This window comes from Pseudophryne corroboree (genome assembly GCF_028390025.1).
Source record: "Pseudophryne corroboree isolate aPseCor3 chromosome 3 unlocalized genomic scaffold, aPseCor3.hap2 SUPER_3_unloc_5, whole genome shotgun sequence".
In the NCBI taxonomy this organism is placed as follows: Eukaryota; Metazoa; Chordata; class Amphibia; order Anura; family Myobatrachidae; genus Pseudophryne; species Pseudophryne corroboree.
The window spans coordinates 1193788-1207080 of NW_026967541.1; the positions used below are offsets into that span (position 1 = coordinate 1193788).

Here is a 13293-nt window from a genome sequence, read left to right on the forward strand (position 1 = left end):
GGGAGTATATAGAGGAACACAGGGGTCTGTACAAGGACATGATGACGGAGAATCACCGGCCCCTCACATCACTGGGTAAGAGGAGACTATCATGTATTGTACAGGGGAGAGCAGGTATGGGGACCCCCTATATACACACATCATCTGATAATCACATATATACACTGTACTCAGTCACTGTGTGTCTCCTACAGATGGGCCCAGTAACAGAGATACCCCAGAGAGATGTCCCCGTCCTCTGTATTCCCAGGATTGTACAGAGGAGAATCACAGGATCCCACAGGAGGATCAGGTAGGTGGGATTTAGGGTCTCCCCAATATACCAAAGTGACTGTCACTATATGATCTGTAGAGGAGCTGTGTGTCTTATACACTGATATTATACTGTTTCACCTCAGTTTAATCTGACTGTATGCAAATGTCATTATAGTGTTTTTTGTTTTTTAGGTGCAACGTCTGTCTGATATTAAAACAGAAGATATAAAGGGAGAGGAAGAGACGTATGTGACTGATATAAAGGCAGAAGATATAGAGGGAGAAGAAGATACGTATGTGACTGATATAAAGGCAGAAGATATAGCGGGAGAAGAAGAGACGTATGTGACTGATATAAAGGCAGAAGATATAGAGGGAGAAGAAGAGACGTATGTGACTGATATAAAGGCAGAACATATAGAGGGAGAAGAAGAGACGTATGTGACTGATATAAAGGCAGAAGATATAGAGGGAGAAGAGACGTATGTGACTGATATAAAGGCAGAAGATACAGAGGGAGAAGAAGAGACGTATGTGACTGATATAAAGGCAGAAGATATAGAGGGAGAAGAAGATACGTATGTGACTGATATGAAGGTAGAAGATATAGCGGGAGAAGAAGAGACGTATGTGACTGATATAAAGGAAGAAGATATAGAGGGAGAAGAAGAGACGTATGTGACTGATATAAAGGGAGAAGAAGAGACGTATGTGACTGATATGAAGGCAGAAGAAGAGACGTATGTGAGGGGTGATCAGCAGTGTAAGGAGGAGGAGATCCCTACAGATATCAGCACAGGTGAGTAATAATACAGAATAATGCGGGCGCTCTGAAAAATACAATTACAAACAGCTGCTGGTCTTGTAAAATATAAAGAAATATTTTTATTATTAATATAGCTCCTGGCTATTTCCTAAATCTCATATATATCACAATAAAACATTTATCCCTTTAATAAAACATTTAAGAAGAACCAATGTCCCAAATGCTCAAGACTTGCTGACAGTCCTGTATGTAAACTGGTGGTTAATAAGGTTAGTATATAAATGCCGGCTGTTAGTAATTAAGCATGTAATTTTTGGCTTGATACCAAATTAGTATAGGCAGTTCGTTTGTTTGAAAAACTTTTTATACTTCACCAAGTCCGGACTGGTTGGTTGGATCCAATATTATGTGGCATATGTTATGGACAGTTCCACATCTGTGTTGTAACTGGATGTTAAATCTCACTCATATTTCCAGACAGATCGCTCGGTGGTACTTCCCCGATGCTGGGGGGTTGTTTCAAGAGGTAGTGGTGATCTGTACCTTCTGTACCTTCTTACACTGCTTAGTCTGTCTGGTAGAGCGGTAAGGCAGCAAGCCCTGGATTGCAGAGGACGCCGTGCTTGGCCGCGGTTCGCATCGGGGAAGTACCACCGAGCGATCTGTCTGGAAATATGAGTGAGATTTAACATCCAGTTACAACACAGATGTGGAACTGTCCATAACATATGCCACATAATATTGGATCCAACCAACCAGTCCGGACTTGGTGAAGTATAAAAAGTTTTTCAAACAAACGAACTGCCTATACTAATTTGGTATCAAGCCAAAAATTACATGCTTAATTACTAACAGCCGGCATTTATATACTAACCTTATTAACCACCAGTTTACATACAGGACTGTCAGCAAGTCTTGAGCATTTGGGACATTGGTTCTTCTTAAATGTTTTATTAAAGGGATAAATGTTTTATTGTGATATATATGAGATTTAGGAAATAGCCAGGAGCTATATTAATAATAAAAATATTTCTTTATATTTTACAAGACCAGCAGCTGTTTGTAATTGTATTTTTCAGAGCGCCCGCATTATTCTGTATTTTTGTTGTTTCTAGTTTAGGGGATATCCAGATCCCCAATTGTGGGCAGCTAGAAAAATTGAACAATACCATTCTGTAGCAATTGTATTATTTGACTATCTATTAACTTTTAACCAGCGCCCACTATCTTCTGTATTTTTCAGGTGAGTAATAAACACTTATTACAGAAGTCACATATTCTCATTGCTCAGTCACTATAGCAATCTCTTATCCTACACCCTCCTCCGCCATCAGCCCTGTTCTCAGTTGGGTGTTTCTAACATAAGGCTATCCATGACAAACATCACATGTAGAGAGTGATTACACACAACACTATAATGTTATTAAAAGTAACAAGCATAAGTTTATTATTAGTGATTATATATAAATGTGTATATATGTATGTATATAATATAAGTAGTATTGTTTTTTGTGGAATATGAAATATTTCCTGCTATACAGTAGACCTGAGCTCACCAAGTACAATTTGTATAAAAATACATTTGAATCTAGAACTTCAAGTAAAACAGGTTAAAAGCTTATCACAAGTACATATCTGTATAATCATAAGACAAGCGTTTTGCACTTATTGTCACCCTTGCATGGGCGGGCTTGTTCTTATCCACTCCAATTCACTCTGAATCCAAATTACATGTCACCAATGCGTTTCATCAATAGTGAGTTCTTCAGGGGTGTTTTCTGTTAAAGCTTTAGCCTTAAATATCAGTTGTGTAGACTTGAAATAATTGTGTAACCTTCAGACGGTAATTGTGGACTTGTTCATGATGAACACATTCCTAATTACTTGTGAATAATAGTTCCTGCTCTGTGCAGTTCTGAGGTTATGACTTTAGGGAATGTAATGGTCTGATCCAATATTGCTCAATCTAAGGTCTCCCGGTAGCCTTACTACATACATAAATGTGTCTTACACTCAGTATTTTAACTAACAATAATAAACAGTGGAGTTTTAGTTCATGTATTGCTCAGTGCATTTAAGCCTGCAGCTCCCGACAAGGGACCCCACTATACTGCAGGTCCTACTCTATTGCCCAAAATAATTACCATAAAAACAGCTATCACATTAGTGTTAAACTTTAGGTATGCTCTCAGCGGCGGGAACAGTGGCTGAAAGGCTTGGATTGGTTTTCAGAGCACCAGTCTGACCTGCCACCACATCTCACGTGGCCCTCCAATTCACCAGATCTGGGACTGTGGGACTGTTTGGCTGGGTCCGGCATTGTACTGTTGGTGCAGTTCCTGATGCGTTTGTAACGATTGGTGGTTGCTAGGGGTCCTAAATGCCTGTGGTCCCGATTTGTCATGATCTACTTCACCCACTGTTCCGCCGCTGAGATTCTTGGTGTCCATGCTTCTTCCACTGTAGATGGATACTACTCACTGTCTACAAGGGATCACCAACAAACAAATGCCGGTCTCGGACAAAACCAATGGCTCCCTTTTGGCAGTTGCATCACGTGCACGAACCATGGTTCCATCTGAAAAAGAAACCTAAAGAACATATTAAAGACTCAATAGCCGGTGCCCTCCAAACCAGGCTGCATCAGTTGGTGTAACGTAATGTAGAATCCATACAAGGCGGCACTCAGAATAAATAGACCAGGCAGGTTTAGTGTACCAACGTTTCAATGCTCTATTCGCGGCATTTAAATCAGGGTGCAGAACACAAGAGACATACAACCACTCTCCTAATATACCCAGTGGAATCGTCCATGTCGCCATCCGTCGCGCACTCCAGCGCATCAAAGTGACGTCATCTAACACACGCTATGTCCGGGGACATGGAGAGAACCCCGTCCACGTGACCTATAGTAACCAATGAGGACAAAAGTATCAAGTAACCTGCCAACAAAACAGTGTAACAACACCGATCAAATTCTATCCTCTTAAATATATATATCTTTCTCTGCCAGGGTCCACAGGTTATCCACAGGATAACATTGGGATATGATGACGTGACAGCAGATTTGCAAAAAACGGTCAAAGCATTCGGCCTCCCAGCATGCAACGGGCCTGTCCATATATCCCCGCCTCCTGACTCAGGCAAATCAGTTCTTTGGTGCGGCAGGAGCCGGACCATGATCAGAGGGCTGCTGTTTTTTTAGCAGCCATAAGTTTTCTTATTTTATTTTATTGTATTACTATTTTTTTTTTGAGTGATCTTTCTATAAAGCATCTTATACGCACCTTAGAGTCACTCCAACAACTCCCCGCCGGGTCGCGACAACGCTTACCCACATGTACAATGAGGCAGGCACAGGTTCTGGTGAACCTTCTTGGGCTACTTTGCACAGACATTATCCTATATAGCTGAGCAGTTTATACCAGCTCCTATACCAGTGATAGGTTTCCCTATTAACCTTTACATGCAACATTCATTCTGAGGTTTATACACCTAGGGAGTTGTCAGCCTCTCAAAAAAGCAGGCTGAAAGGTTGGTGGTAAGTAAATCACATAGACATGATACAACATCTTCACAGTCTACACATGTTTTAGATGAGGATTCGTTGGAGGATGAGGACTTATTGCACTTCAGAAGGTCTCAGCTCCGTGGACATATCATCTGAGCTAATTAGTGCTATGTAAGCCATTCTATCCTTAGAAGAGGCAGCAGAGCCTGTGTTAAAAACTATAAAAACTAAGGCAACTGTGTTTAAACATCCCAAAACAGCTGATGGAAATTTTGGGTTACGCCCAGTAGGAAGTTAGAATTCCAAGAAATGGAATTCCAATTATCCTCGTCCAGCTGGGGACTGTTTAAAAAAAAAGGGAGGTGGCTCCCAAAGTAGATTCTTAGGTCTTAGATTGGAGCGAAAATCTACATTACTTTTGTTTTTAACATCAATAAATGATGTCACGGGGGGTGTGGCCTGACTGGAAAGGCAGCAGGAAGCAGGATAAAGGAATTCCTGCTTATATAGGTCCTTTCTGCCTTTTACAGCTGTCCTACGGGCTCTTTCGGGCCCTTTCTGTCAGGAATCGACTCACCAAGCCGACATCCGTCCGCCGCTGCGGACTCCGTCCTGGCTCCCTGCGGTCACCTGTCATCTGTGTCTCTGCCATGGGACGCCATCACGGGCCGCGGCGTGGGCGCCGCCATGACAGTCTACAAACAGCCAGCATTCAGCGGCCAATCCGGTGCTTGGCCGCACCCACTTTCCCTCACTCACCCAATCCCTGTGCACCAAGGGGTATATAAGAGGCTGCAGGATCAGTCTGCAGGCATCCTGGACTTTGTGTCACTCCTGCGACCCATGTGTAAGGATCTGTTCCGTTACTCCTGTGTTCCTGGCTCTCTGGCTAAAGACTTGTACTCCTGGTTCTCTGCACAAGCTCCGTGGAACTTCAAGGCCCAGCAATACCTGCAAACAGGCTTCACACTCATCACCACCTTGTGTGCTTCAGCCTGCAGTTGAGACTGACTCCAGGTGTGTCTCATTCCAACACCTGTGATACAGCTTGCTGCTGCCAGTGCTTCAATACCTGCACTGTGAAGTCAGACTCCTGCCTCTGCTACCAGGTTTGCCATTAAACATCTTGCTGCCTAAAGTTCCTGTTTAATATCTGCACTGATTTCCAAATCAGAACCATTTCACAAGCACCCGTTCTTCTGCATATTATATTTCCGGTTATTATTTCTTCAGTCATTTATCACCCAGTTTGCCATAGACTTTCAGCTATAACGCTGTGTGATTGACATTCCATCTGTTATTATTATTTCTGCTTCCAGTCTGTTTAATATCATCTGCAAAATAAATATCATTGTGCTGATGCACAAAAACATCATCCAGCCTCCTCGTTTCCTCCCTTCTACCTCCACTGACCCACTAGCGCCCCCTCTGGGGACACAGACAAGACCTGATCTGACAGTAAGTCCAGGATCGATGGACTCAGATGGTGGACGGAGTGTGGGGTCAGAGGCCTTGCAAAACCTGGTCTCCCGTCTGGATGGTCAAGAGGCTGCGCAGCAGCAGATGTTTCAATTTCTGCAAGGGATGTCCTCCCGGATAGATACACTACAGCAATCCCTGCCTAGTGTACTCACTCCTGTTGTTCCTGTTACTCCAGCACCTGCCAGTGCTGTGAGTTCCTCTATGCCGACTGCATCAGCTCCAGTGTCACGTCTGCACCTGCCCGTGCCGAGCAAGTATGATGGCAGTCCAAAGTTATGTCGCGGGTTTCTCAACCAATGTGAAATCCAGTTTGAGTTGTTGCCACATAATTTCCCCACGCCAAGATCCAAGGTTGCCTACATCATCTCCTTACTTTCTGGATCTGCTCTGAGCTGGGTGTCCCCTCTGTGGGAACGTGCTGACCCTCTGATTAACAACTACACAGACTTCGTGTCAACTTTCAGACGGATCTTTGACGAGCCTGGTCGTGCAACATCAGCTTCCGCTGACCTGATTCAACTCTGCCAAGGTACCCGTAGTATGGGACAATATGTTATTCAGTTCCAGACGTTGGCCGCAGAGGTTCAGTGGGATAATCAGGCCCTGGTAGCAGCCTTCTGGCATGGACTTTCTGACCGGATCAAGGATGAACTGGCGACCCGCGACCTTCCTGTTCAATTGTCTGACCTGATCTCCTTGTGTATTAAGTTGGACTCTCGCATCCGCGAACGCAATAATGAACGCGCTCGGAGTGAGCCACGCAGATCAAGGATAATACCTTCTGTACAGTTTCAGTCTCCCTCTTCTGACGAGCCTATGCAGCTAAATAGGTCCCGCCTAACTCCTGAAGAGCGGGCAAGAAGAATGCGTGAGAGACTCTGTCTGTACTGTGCGGCTGCGGGCCACCAGATTAACTCCTGCACAGTGCGTTCGGGAAACGCCAGATCCTGACTTGTAAAGGAGGAGTCAAGTTGGGATCTTTTTGTCAAGCTCCTTCTAATCCAGACCTTATCCTTCCTGTGACGTTAGAGACCTCAGTTGGGCTCCAGTCCGCATCAGCATTGGTGGACTGTGGAGCTGCAGGAAATTTCATCACCCAAGCTGCGGTAAATAAATTCTGCTTATCTACTTGTGAACTTTCCTGTCCAGTTTATATTACCGCTGTGGATGGAAGCCGAATCTCCAAGGGGAATATTTCCCATCAAACTGCCCCAGTGGTCCTGGGAGTTGGATTCCTACACTCTGAACTGATTAAGTTCTTGGTCATCCCTCAAGCCACCCAGGAGATCGTCTTGGGCATGCCCTGGCTCCAGCTACATAATCCACAGTTTAACTGGTCAACGTTGCAGCTTACCTCTTGGGGTTCACAGTGTCATCAATCCTGTTTAGCCCAAGTGTGTCCCATAAAGTCTACCGAAGTAAAGACACAGTCAAGTCTCCCAGCAGCCTATCAAGATTTCTCAGACGTCTTCTGTGAAAAGGCCGCTGATGTCCTGCCGCCCCATAGGGAATGGGATTGTCCCATCGATCTCCTTCCTGGCAAGAAGCCACCTAGGGGGCGCACCTACCCGTTGTCTGTTCCTGAAACTGAGGCGATGAGCATTTACATCAGAGAGAATCTTCAGAAGGGATTCATCCGTCCGTCATCATCACCCGCTGGCGCAGGTTTCTTCTTTGTTAAAAAGAAGGATGGAGGACTGCGTCCATGCATTGACTACCGGGGTCTCAATGACATTACCATCAAAAATAGTTATCCATTACCACTCATTACCGAATTATTTGACAGAGTCAAAGGAGCCCGCATCTTCACCAAGTTAGATCTCCGCGGTGCCTACAATCTCATCAGAATCCGGAGTGGTGACGAGTGGAAAACAGCTTTTAACACTCGAGATGGCCATTACGAATACCTGGTAATGCCATTCGGGTTGAGTAATGCTCCAGCAGTGTTCCAGCACTTTGTGAACGAAATTTTTCGTGATGTCCTGTATAAGTACCTCGTTGTTTACTTGGATGATATCCTCATCTTCTCCCAAGACCTTCCATCTCATCGTCTACAAGTCCGAGAAGTTCTCCGACGTCTTCGTGAGAACCGTCTTTATGGAAAATTATCTAAATGCACCTTTGAAGTACCCTCTATACCCTTCCTAGGGTATATAATTTCCGGATCGGATCTTCAGATGGACCCGACAAAATTGGAAGCTATTGCCAATTGGTCCATTCCAAATTCTCTTAAGTCTATCCAGCGGTTCCTGGGTTTTGCCAACTACTATAGGAAATTTATTCGGGGATTCTCCACTCTCATCGCTCCTATTACCAACCTGACTCGGAAAGGGGCAAACCATTCCAACTGGTCAGAAGAAGCCTTAGCAGCCTTCCAGAAGATCAAGCTGGCCTTTATGACTGCTCCAGTTCTGTCTCAGCCAGATGTAAACAAACCGTTCGAGTTGGAGGTGGACGCCTCTACAGTTGGGGTTGGAGCTGTTCTCTCCCAGAAGGGAACCGATGGGAAAGTCCACCCTTGTGGGTTTTATTCTCGCAAATTCCTTCCTGCAGAAGCTAACTACTCCGTTGGAGACCAAGAACTACTGGCGATCAAGCTGGCTCTCGAGGAATGGAGATACCTCCTAGAAGGGGCCAAACATCCGTTTAATATCTACACGGATCATAAAAACCTGCTATACTTGAAGGCAGCTCAGTGCCTTAATCCTCGCCAGTCCAGGTGGGCTATGTTTTTCTCACGTTTTAATTTTAAGCTTCATTTCCGCCCAGGTTCGCAGAATGTTAAAGCTGACGCTCTATCCCGATCCATGGAATCCGAAGAGGAAACGCCTGACTCAGTGCCTCATTCCATCCTGAGTCCAGTGGTATTCGCTGCATCTCAAGTCTCCCCAGCTCCTCCTCCTGGTAAGACTTTTGTTTCCCCAGAGCTCCGTCCCAAGTTGCTATCTTGGGCTCATCAATCCAAGTTCACCGGTCATCCTGGTGTTCTGAAGACCTTCAAGTTTCTCTCTGAGACGTACTGGTGGCCAAAGATGAAGGCTGACATCAAGGATTTCGTGGCATCCTGTCCTAAGTGTGTGCAGCATAAGACTCCTCGTCAGTCTCCAGCAGGTCAGTTACAACCATTGTCTGTTCCTAGTCGTCCCTGGTCACACCTGTCCATGGATTTTATCTCCGACCTTCCTCCTTCCCAAGGATATAATACCATCTGGGTTGTAGTGGACAGATTTACCAAGATGGCTCATTTTGTCCCTCTCCAAGGTCTCCCGTCTGCCCCGAAACTTGCCCAAATCTTCCTACGGGAGATTTTCCGCTTACATGGTCTACCCTCAGAAATAATATCTGATCGGGGGGTACAGTTTGTAGCGAGGTTTTGGAGGGCCCTCTGTGCTGCCATGCAGGTCAAACTGAAGTTTTCGTCATCATACCATCCTCAGACGAATGGGCAGACAGAGAGAGTTAATCAAGAACTAGAGACGTTTTTAAGATTATATGTTTCATCTTCCCAGGATGACTGGTTCGATCTGCTCCCATGGGCCGAGTTTGCCCACAACTTCCGATACCATACTGCTACTGAAACAACACCATTCTTTGCAGTATATGGGCAACATCCCCGTGTTCCTGACTTCCAAGAACTCCCTCATATGGATGTTCCTGCTGCCACTACTGCTCTGTCTCAGTTCTCATCAATTTGGAGAAAAATTCACGTATCTCTCAAAAAGGCCTCCAGCCGGTACAAATACTTTGCCGACCGCAAGAGACGTGCGGTTCCTCATCTGAAACCTGGGGACAAGGTTTGGCTGTCAACCCGTAACCTCCGTCTCAGGGTCCCGTCCATGAAGTTTGCACCCCTTTTCATTGGTCCTTTCCCTGTTGAAAGAGTCATCAACCCTGTGGCCTACAAACTGAAGTTACCACCATCTCTTCGTATACCTAACGCTTTTCATGTTTCTCTCCTCAGACCTCTAGTCCTGAACCGTTTTCAGAGTTCTCTTCCAGTTGGCCCCAAAATTCGAACTCAGCGGGGCGTGGAATTCGAGATCGGCAAAATTCTGGACTCCCGTTGCCGGTATGGACGTCTCCAGTACCTGGTCGATTGGTCCGGTTATGGCCCAGAGGAGAGGAGTTGGGTAAACTCATCTGATGTCCATGCTCCAAGGTTGGTCCGTGTTTTCCACAGCACTCATCCTTCCAAGCCACGTGGGTGTTCGGTGTCCACCCTTAAAGGGGGGGGTACTGTCAGGAATCGACTCACCAAGCCGACATCCGTCCGCCGCTGCGGACTCCGTCCTGGCTCCCTGCGGTCACCTGTCATCTGTGTCTCTGCCATGGGACGCCATCACGGGCCTGGGAACACTCCTGTGACAGCGGGCGTGTAGCACGCCGCGTTCCCGCTAGGCCGCGGCGTGGGCGCCGCCATGACAGTCTACAAACAGCCAGCATACAGCGGCCAATCCGGTGCTTGGCCGCACCCACTTTCCCTCACTCACCCAATCCCTGTGCACCAAGGGGTATATAAGAGGCTGCAGGATCAGTCTGCAGGCATCCTGGACTTTGTGTCACTCCTGCGACCCATGTGTAAGGATCTGTTCCGTTACTCCTGTGTTCCTGGCTCTCTGGCTAAAGACTTGTACTCCTGGTTCTCTGCACAAGCTCCATGGAACTTCAAGGCCCAGCAATACCTGCAAACAGGCTTCACACTCATCACCACCTTGTGTGCTTCAGCCTGCAGTTGAGACTGACTCCAGGTGTGTCTCATTCCAACACCTGTGATACAGCTTGCTGCTGCCAGTGCTTCAATACCTGCACTGTGAAGTCAGACTCCTGCCTCTGCTACCAGGTTTGCCATTAAACATCTTGCTGCCTAAAGTTCCTGTTTAATATCTGCACTGATTTCCAAATCAGAACCATTTCACAAGCACCCGTTCTTCTGCATATTATATTTCCGGTTATTATTTCTTCAGTCATTTATCACCCAGTTTGCCATAGACTTTCAGCTATAACGCTGTGTGATTGACATTCCATCTGTTATTATTATTTCTGCTTCCAGTCTGTTTAATATCATCTGCAAAATAAATATCATTGTGCTGATGCACAAAAACATCATCCAGCCTCCTCGTTTCCTCCCTTCTACCTCCACTGACCCACTAGCGCCCCCTCTGGGGACACAGACAAGACCTGATCTGACACTTTCTTGCCCCTGTGTGTGTTTTGACACCCTGGTGTGAAGGTTGCGGAGCCGGGGAGCCATTCATTTGGCTTTTGCAGGTTGCGGCCTACACCCGGATCTGAAGCCGCGGACTGAAGTTGTGCAGTGATCCCACCGCGGACCGGACCTCAGCGAGGTAACACTGCTACTCACCAAGGGCTGTGCGCCCTGTCCACTCTTGTGCCTAGCCGTGCTGTTGTAGTCGTGTGGAGAGTCTGACTGGGGATCAGCGGTGACCACTGCTGGAGACATGGAGTGGAGTTGCTATCCCGGCATCTGATGGGGCGCATACTACGGGGATTGGTTGTCTCAGCAGGGACGCGTCAGGTTAGTCAGCTCACCTGCCTGCAGCCTGCCTTCTACTTTCCGTCCGTTGAAGCCCTGAGTCGTGGCAGCGGGGAATACACGGAGCAATTGCCTGTCATCACTCCAGCAGTGTCCCGGCATCTCCCCCTCTCCTTCTTACCCATGGTGCTACGGAGGAATCTGGCAGAGCTGTGAATTATAGAGGACATACACGTGGGGTTCCTATGCAGCCAGATACGCTACCCTGTGCCACTGCATCCTAGTACCCTCTCCTCTCCTGTCTTATTACTGACCTGGTTCACCCGCCATAGCCGGCCAGTTTTTTTCTGATTTGGGCTTCCCTGCCAGAAGTGGCTATCTTGAAAACTGGCAATATAGCCGCATGCCCTCCTGAAACCAGCCGCTTCTCTGGGAGCTACAGACACTGCCAGCCCATGATCAGTGCCCTTCACTACAGCCTCAGTGATTTCCTGCAAGGACTTCTGCCACTGCGGCCCTACCTGGGCAGTAAGTGGTCGCCTGAACTGCTTTTATTATTATTATTGCCTGGCCTCCACTCCTGCTCTGTCAACTCCTTCTAGTGGCAGACTGTGCTGACTACATCCTCCATACTGTATGACTGCTGCTGTTTTTTTCCCTCCTGCTCCCCTCAATCCCCGCAAGATCCAATAAGAGCTCTTGGGGCATCAGTATAGCTATGGCGTAACTGTCACAACTGAGGGTTTAGGCTGACGGGAGGAAGCCTCAGTTGTAGGGGCTGAGATGAAATTAAACTTGGGAGGTTTCATCAGACCCCTGGACATGTAAGTGCAGAATGATTACCCGAAGGTGTGACCATGACAACCAAGTTAAAATTCAAAATAAAAGTTTATTAACAGACTCCGTGAAGCAACAAACAGCATTCAAGGTTTAGCAATTGACAGAGGCAAATAACACAGTTCCTGGAACACGTAACCATAGGAGGTATCTCAGAGCACTGGTAGGTTAGAACAGATGTTAAAGTCCTATGATGGAAAAACCTTACCAGGCCTGGTTGTAGTAGTGGAGATAGCCGAGGAACATGCCAGTAGTTGTAACAGGTGAATCTGTAACTTGAGTAAGCTGCTGTATCAGCTGGATGGAACCAGCCAGGTGGTAAGACACGGAGTGGATGCTGGATGGAACCAGCCAGGTGATGAAACACAGAGTGGATGATGTGAGATGCTAAGGAGCGTAGAAACAGAATAGCTGATAGATGATTACCGGTGGTAGTGGATACTGCTGGTAAGATAGGATCCGCTGGATCAGCACCGGTGTTTTGTAGAAACTGGAATCAGTTGAAAGCTGGCTGCTGGAAGCAGATAGTAGATAGCTGGAAACTGGACAGCCACGGAGGACTGTAGAGTCAGGCTGCACCGCAGGATGGAAAGCAGGTGCGGGTCTCTTTGTGGATGCTGGAGACAGGAACTGGAACCTGGAGAAACAAGCCACAGGAGAGAGAGACTGGAACAAGGTATGACATTCAAAGCACTGACATCTATCTGGCCCAGACACAGGATACTTATACCTGCTGTAATGCAGGCATTGGCTGGGCAATTATGCAGATTCCAGAGACGGTGGATTGGAGGAATTGGAGCATGTGATCAAATCCAACATGGCTGCGCCCATGCTGGAACCTGGAGGGAAAACTGGTTTGAAATGAAATGTGCAGATATAGTGATAATGGCAGCGCCGGCCGCGGAGGACAGGAGACACCAGATGACAGTTATATGCTGAGACACTTGG

At 46.7% G+C, this 13293-nt stretch overlaps 1 protein-coding gene across 1 annotated transcript in view; it reads left to right on the forward strand.

Annotated features, from left to right (window-relative positions):
* The window catches only part of LOC134984362 (zinc finger protein 347-like), a 42640-nt gene continuing 29347 nt past the window's right edge, over nt 1-13293 (forward strand). The window contains exons 1-3 of the mRNA XM_063949958.1: nt 1-75; nt 195-292; nt 448-1054. Of these exons, the coding sequence (XP_063806028.1) occupies nt 39-75; nt 195-292; nt 448-1054 (742 nt within the window). The 5' untranslated portion in view covers nt 1-38. The remainder of the gene's footprint in view (nt 76-194; nt 293-447; nt 1055-13293) is intronic.